The 8167-nt window shown below is 40.9% G+C and overlaps 1 protein-coding gene across 1 annotated transcript; it reads right to left on the bottom strand.

Annotated features, from left to right (window-relative positions):
- Window positions 1-2220: 2220 nt before the first annotated feature.
- Window positions 2221-4789, bottom strand: trim107 (tripartite motif containing 107). The gene is made up of 3 exons (XM_066666207.1): window positions 4655-4789; window positions 4388-4434; window positions 2221-3901 (listed from the first exon to the last, which is right to left on the bottom strand). The coding sequence occupies exons 2-3, from the start codon at window positions 4407-4409 to the stop codon at window positions 2400-2402; spliced, it is 1524 nt and encodes a 507-aa protein (XP_066522304.1). The 5' UTR covers window positions 4410-4434; window positions 4655-4789; the 3' UTR covers window positions 2221-2399.
- Window positions 4790-8167: the final 3378 nt, after the last annotated feature.

Below are 8167 nucleotides of genomic sequence, written 5' to 3' on the forward strand. Positions count from 1 at the left end.
AGAAAGAGATTACATTTCCTACAATAGAAGAAAGTAAAGTTATGTGCAGGAAAAGTAAAGAATCCCAGGAAGGGTTTGTATGAAGCATTTTCCCTCTGAGGAAAAAAAAAAAATATTGGAGTATTATTGAGGGTGCAGCAGGAAGTGTCGCAGTCACACAGCTCAAGGGACCTGGTGGTTGTGGGTTCGATTCCTACTCTGGGTGACTGTCTGTAAGGAGTTGGTGTGTTCTCCCTGTGTCCGCGTGGGTTTCCTCCGGGTGCCCCAGTTTCCTCCCACAGTCCAAAAAAACACGTTGGTAGGTGGATTTGCGACTCAAAAAGTGTCAGTAGGTGTAAATGTGTGAGTATGTGTGTTGCCCTGTGAAGGACTGGCGCCCCCTCCAGGGTGTGTTCCCGCCTTGCGCCCAGTGATTCCAGGTGGGCTCTGGACCCACCACGACCATGAACTGGATAAGTGGTTACAGACAATGAATGAATGAATGGAGTATTATTGGAGCATTGCTTGTGTGGGGGATAATTTTCAACACAGTGACACATGTTGGGGGGCATGTTAGTGTGTGTTGTGTTAGTAGAGTGAATCAGACACAGCACTTGCTTGAGTTTTTTCCCACTCCCTGTCCAATCGTTTAGAAACAACTTTTTGGTCCATCTTGTATATAAACTCAGAGAAAGTTGCTCATGTGTTACAGTACTGTTTGTGTTAATCTTTAGTTCTTCATTAGGTCACAGGATATTGATCTTTGTGTCAGTACTATTACTTTGTGTCAGGACTGGACTTGGTATAGTCCACAAAGCAAAAATATTCAGCCAAAAGTGTTGTTGACTTCAAAGTTCATCTGGTAGGTGGAGCTGATAAAATGCAATATGAGGGTATGACACAGTTCAGTTTAATGCTATGTCTGACAGGTGTATATCCATGGTTTGGTGTACATTATCAGCTGGATAAATTGGGACAGGCAATGACACAACTGTCAACCTCAACATGTACAACCTAATAGCTCTTTAGCAAGATATGCAACCCCCTGCAGTCCTAGGGTCCTATAGTTGACTGCCCACTCCTCTGGTTGTGTGCGCAAGGACAGTCATGGCCTAATGGTTAGGGGAGCAGACTTGCGACTGGGAATTCACCAGTTTGATCCCAATGACTGGCAGGAAAATTGGGGTTGGGGACATGAAGGAACAACTCTGTATCCTATCACAACATGGTCAGCTCCCAACTGTTGCTGGAGATGGCTGCCTGAGTGTGTGTATTTGCAAAAGCCCCTATAGTGCACTACTGTGTGTTTTCAATGCCACAGATTGTGTTTCAATGTACAAAGACAAGTAAATGCACATTTATGTTTATTGCTAAAAATGACATTCTGAAGTTCATCTGTTGCTCTGAATACTTTATTAACTACCTTTCACCCCATTCTTCAGTGCTCAAGACCCCCACAGCACAGATATGATTTGGGTGGTAGTGGACATTCTCAGCGTCCTTTGTCCACTGATACCACGTCCAACACAAACTGCAGCTACAGATAAGCTACTGTCTCTCACTTTACATCTACAAGGTGGACTGACTAGGTAGTTGTGTCTAACAGAATGGACAGTGAGTGGACAGAGTATATAAAACCTCCAGGAGCACTGATGTGTCTGATCCACTCATCAGCACAGCACACACTAACATCCAACACTACATCTGTGCAACTGCAGAGCTGAGAATCATTCACCTCCCAAATTGTACCTATTCTGTGGGTTTTCTTAGCACTGAAAGAACAGGGTGAAAGGAGATAAAGTATTCACCACAACAGATGGACTATAAATTGCTCCTGTAATATCAGTGGAGCTGAGAGAATGGACACTGAATACCTGCATTCACTGGAGGCAAGGAAAGAACACAGGCCGGAGGGGGTGCCAGCCCTTAGCAGGGTGACACACACTCACACTCTTAACACCTATGGACACATTTAGTGGACAATTTACTCAGCAACATGTTTTTTGAACTGTAGGAGGAAACCTACGTGAACACAGGGAAAACACACCAAGCTCCTAACAAACAGTCATATGGAGCAGGGCTCAAAAAATACAACCCAAACACAACCCAAAGTTCCAGGAGCTGTGTGACAGCGACACTACCTGTTGAGCCACTGTCACCTGAATTAGAAAACAGTTCTAAAAAAAATATGATAATAATAAAATTATATATTTTTATTAGTCTTGTCATGAACAATTACCAATAAACAATAATCATACTTTTATTATATAAAAATGGCTTGGCAAGTAAAGAGCCCAAACTGTGGGTTATTTTTTGCTGTGTACAACCAATAGCAATTTTTTATATTTCATTTTTTTATATAGTGGTACAGAGTAACAATAGAGAAATCTTGCATAACAAACTTTACAATCTGTTAAACATTATTCACACAAGGTTATTTGAGCTTTGGGCTTTCCAGACATCATTCTTACGCCTAAATAGACAGGTTCAGTGAAGCTCACCCTGAAGGTATATATGTGTGTTTTGGCTCCACTAACATTGCTGATGCTATAAAATGCCACAGTGCTGCTATTGAAGCTCAGACAGATCTCCAGCTTTTGCAGAAATGGGGTGCGCATAAGCGTAGTGTCTTTTCCTCCCTCATATGCCCTAAGTAAGTTATCACACCACATTAGGCACCAAGACCCATTGCTGCTCTCAAGACCACTTCCAGGTCCAGAGCGAGTCAACCCCCCATAGCACAAACCAATCACCCAGGAGCAGCCCTCTGCCTGTAAACACCAGCAGTGTTCTCCTTTAGAAAAGCTTTGAGAACTCAGAGACTGGAGAAAGCTTGTGAACCTCTTGGGTCCAGCCAGATACGGCTGCTTGGAAACACTGAAAGATACTGTTTTGTGATCCTCAGATAAGACCAAGTTAGGATGAAGCGTCTCTGAGTCAAAAGTCACCTCAGAAGGGTTGAGAATGGCTCGTAACTGACGTTGGACAGCTCCAAGTTCGAGACGAAGTTGAGAATTATGGTACTCCATTTCTACACACATGTTGGACATGTTAGGGTTTGTTTCTGCATCACTTAATTCAATTTCCAGAGGTTCTGCTATGAGGTTGGCAACACTGGCCTCAATATTCTGAATCTCTACACTAATTTTGTCATTATCTTGCTCCTCCAGGAGTGTGGTAACATGGAGCTCTGTCTCTTTTAGTTGCTTATGGAAGTCTGAGACCTTTTTTACAATGTTCTCCACAGCCTCCTCTCTGGGCTTCAACTCAGCCTCTAGTAGCTCCATACCTGCTGTGCTGTAGCTATTTAGAAGTGCACTCATTTCGTCCATTAATGTTTTTACCTCTGCTCTAATTTCAGTATTTGAGGCCTTTACAGCAGCTTCCCTATCCTTTGCCTTGGCAAGCAGCTCATCTACAAGTGCAATCTTGGCTTGGAGGTTTGTGATAACTGGAGTTAATCTAAATCTGTTTTCACTGGGTTCTGATAAAATACATCCTGCAGATTCTGATAAGGGACACTTGGCAGTCTCTTTTTCAGAGTTTTTTAATCCATATTTTACTTGGCTATTACCAATATGTTCATCATTGTAATGTATCATCTGTACGTCCTCTCTTTGTGGTGTCTCTCTGGCTGTTTGCTCAATGGTGTCCTTATAGCTTCTGACTATGTTCCTAAGTTTCTGGTTCCTCTGTTGGAATTCTGCCTCCTTGTACTCAACTCTGCACTCTGGGCAGTGATGCAGAACGTCAGATCCACAGCCCTCAGAGATTCGATTCTCTTCCAGGCAGGTCAGGCAAAACGAATGACCACAATGTAGGGTGACAGGATCCAAAAACAAATGGAGACAGATGGGGCAACTTAGCTCCAGTTCCAAGGAACTCTCGGAAAAATCTGCCATTGCGTGTTCCTTTGGTAACCCTGTGGGACACAAAATATGTCTGTAAGTATGCAGTTTTTCTTCATTTGTACAAACACGTAAAAGCCATATGGTTATAAACAGACCAACAGTTTATACTGCCTGAAACACAAGACTTGGTAAATTTGGCATAATAATGAATAAACCTGAACAATAAGTAGCTTTTTGATTTCTCATGAATAGACACACAAATAAATGGCTAAGGTTCCAGAGTATGCATAAACTACATACAACAAAATTATCGATGGTCCAATGATATATTTGGTGTTCATGAGAATCCAAAATGTGACTCTATATGCTATATAATGTCTAGCATAAAATCTAATTTACCACACCTCAAGGTCAGGTCATCAATCCCCTAGGTGCTGAAATTAAGTTTCATTTCCTGTTAATGCCTGCAACTCATTTGCCTGCTGTGTTGACTTTAGTCTCTTCGACTACGACTGAGGTCTGGAATCTGCTACATATTAAATAACCAATAGACTTACCTCTTTTGGCCAGACCTTCCATTCTCGCTTCTTTGAGCAGTCCGTATCTGTCAGATGAGGCAGTAAAGTAAATCCTCGGAATTAAATATAACTTTAGGAAGTACACACCTGTCCACGTCTCCTGCTGTATGGGCGGGAAGAGCTTAAACCAAATCGTTTAGAAAAGAAAGCTAAAACAGAAGAGTACGAACAGAAATCAGAATACTCAACTATACTGCAAAACCTCTTCAAAAATATGCCAGTGTTGCAGTACTGTCTTGCCTGGACCTGCAGTGTGTGCTGTGATGTATACTGTAGGGGATATTAAAACCCGCCCCATTTTATGATCTACCATCACAGCGAACATTCAGGAAGCCAGCGCGGATCCGCATAACGGTACACAACATTTAAACAACACTCCTGTCCTGCATAAATATGAAAAGCTTTAGTAAAACCTATAGAAGCTATGGAGGAGGACACCTGCCACAACAACAAAGAAAGGAATTAACGAATACGTTGTAAATAAACAAATAGGTGATATAACCCTATAAATGATGGATTGGCGCCCTCTACAGGATGTGATTTCGGGTTACAGTCAACAAATGAATGATTAATATGAATGATAGATTTTAGTTGTATATGCATTTATTTATCAATTTTTGTACAGTTACTAGATAGGGTTGCAAGTATATATATATGTATATATATATATATATATACACACACACACACACTTAAGTACTTGGATAAACCTTCTAATCAGTGAGTCAGCTACCGTATAAAATCAAGCACTGACCCATGCAGTTTACCATACAAACATTTGTGAAAGAATGGGTCCTGGGGGCTCACTGAATTAGTGTTGTCCTGTGGTAAGATGACACCATTGCCAAAATTCATTTCAGGATTTTTATTCCTACATTTATTCCACAATAACCTATGAGTGGTAGTAGTGAAAGTGTAAGCCTTTTCTCACCTCGGGAATTTCCAGAGCTTCTGCGATGAGGTTCACAACACAGGCCTCAATGTTCTGGATCTCTACATTAATTTAGAGTGGTAACACAGAGCTCTGTATTTTCAGTTGCTTATGGAAGTCTGACACCTTTTTTACAATGCTCTCCACAGCCTCCTCTATGGGCTTCAACTCACCACCGTTACAATCAACTGTGAGTGGTATTACTGAAAAATGGAAGTGTTTAGGAACCACAGCAACTCAGCCACAAAGTGTTATGTACAGAGTGGGGTCACAGAGTGATCTGGCACATAGCATATAAAGGCACTTGTATTCTGCTCACTCAGTAACTAGAGTTTCAGACCTATTTTTGCATTAACATAAACACAAAATCCGTGCGGGAGGAGCTTCAGGACATGCATCAAAAAGCACTGTGTCAAGTGTCATGGAGTGATGTAAAGCATGCAACCACTGGACTCTGGAGTAGTGGAAATATTCTTTGGAGTGACCCCTCAATATCTGGCAGTTTGATGGGCACGTCTGAATTGGTGAATGGCAGGAAAACGTTACCTGTCCGCCCGTGCTTTCCCATCTTTATAATTTGGTAGAGGAGAGATAATGCTAGGGGGTTGTTTTCTTAGTTCTAGTAAAGAGAAAAAAAATAATGCATTTGAATGCAGAGATATGTTTGACAATCATATCCTTAATTTTGTGGGAAAAGTTTAGGGAAGGCCTTTTTGTGTTCCAATACGGCTGTGCCCCAGTGCACAAAGGAATATCCATAAATGGTTGTGCGAGTTTGGATTGGAAGAACTTGACTGGCCACACAGAGCCCTGACCTCTACCCCATTGAATACCTTTGGAATGACCTAGAACTGAGCTTTCAAGCCCATCATCAGAATCTGATCTCACAAATTATGTTCTGAATGAATGGGCACAAATTCCGCACTCCAAAATCTTGCAAGAAAGTCTTCAGAAAAGAGTGGAAGCTTTTATAACTGCAAAGAAAGATACCAATTCCATATTAATGCCTATGGATATAGAATGGGATGTCATGAAAGCTCCTGTAGGTGTCCCTATACTTTTGTCCATACAGTATACACTTATGTGCTATCCATTGCTTTCATTCCTTATATTTTTCTCTATTATGTATATATTCATTTTTGTGGTTATTTTTTATTCATTAATTTACAAATTTATATCACATTAATTTATGAATTTCTGCTATAATTTTATTGATTAATTGATTTTGGCAGGTTTCATTCTCAGATGTGTTTATATAATTATATTTAGAAGCTTAAAAAAAAACTTTTTCTCAATTCAACAAGTTGTTCTCTTTTAAAGTTTACTGAATGTGTTAGTACTAAATGATTTTCAGTCTTGGTTTACTTCCAAGAGAACTGCTGTTGATGTTTGAGAAGGTCAGGTGAGCTTGCATGGCGGGTGAAATAAATATTGAACATGTCACCAATTTCTAAGTAAATATATTTCTAAAAGTGCTACTGACATGAAACTCTCACCAGATGTCAGTAACAACCCATCCAATCCACACATTATGAAATAATATGAAATGACAAAGGGAAAAAGTATTGAACACATGAAGAATGAGAAGTGCAACAAGCCATGAATTCAGTAATTAGAAAGCACTCCTCCATCCATCCATCCATTATCTGTAACCGCTTATCCAATTTAGGGTCGCGGGGGGTCCAGAGCCTACCTGGAATCATCGGGCGCAAGGCGGGAATACACCCTGGAGGGGACGCCAGTCCTTCACAGGGCAACACAGACACACACACATTCACTCACACACTCACACCTACGGACACTTTCGAGTCACCAATCCACCTGCAACGTGTGTTTTTTTTTGGACTGTGGGAGGAAACCAGAGCACCCGGAGGAAACCCACGCGGACACGGTGAGAACACACCAACTCCTCACAGACAGAGCGGGAATCGAACCCACAACCTCCAGGCCTCTGGAGCTGAGTGACTGCGACACTACCTGCTGCGCCACCGTGCCACCCTAGAAAGCACTCCTGCCACTTGCAAAAAGAAAAATAAATACAATTAAAGTGCAAATTAATATCAGTTGGTTCAGTTTATGGTCCATACAAAGTTGTTTCATTACCAAGGTGCCACACAAGAAAATTCTTATGATGAGTAAAACCAGTGAGCTTTCTCAAAACCTTATTGCTGCTAAACATACTGATGGCATTAGTTACAGAAGAATTTCTAAACTACTGAAGGTTCCTGTGAGCATTGTTGGGGCCATAATACGGAAGTGGAAAGTCAGCATTTCACCATAACCGTCCACAACCAAGTGCTCCCCACAAGATTTCAGACTGAGGAGTGAAAAGAACTATCACAAGACCTGGAAGCAGCAGGTAAAATGTTTAAAAAAAACAGCAAGTACTGCACTCAACTCCCATGGCCTGTATACTCACCATGCAAGACTCCATTGGTAAAGAAAAGTCATGCTGAAATCCATTTAATGTTTACTCAACAACCTTCAGACAAGTCTGTGAAATACAGGGAGAATATGGTCTGGTCAGATGAGACCAAAAATCAACAAAAATAAATAACTTTTAGTAAGTGTTTTCAATACTTTTTTTCCCCGTGTAATTTCTCATTATTACACAATTTATGGACAGCTATGGTTTGATTTCTTTCTATGTGTGGAATGGATGGGTTGTTACTGACATCTGGTGAGAATTTCATATCAATAGCACCTTTAGAAATACATTTACTTCAATACACATTTTACCTTACCTGTGTGTGTGTATGTATGTATGTATATTATTAGTGTGTATACATATGAAAAAAGACGAGAGACAACAGCAGTTTTTCTTCAGC

Source organism: Hoplias malabaricus, chromosome 3 (assembly GCF_029633855.1).
Source record: "Hoplias malabaricus isolate fHopMal1 chromosome 3, fHopMal1.hap1, whole genome shotgun sequence".
Lineage (NCBI taxonomy): Eukaryota > Metazoa > Chordata > Actinopteri > Characiformes > Erythrinidae > Hoplias > Hoplias malabaricus.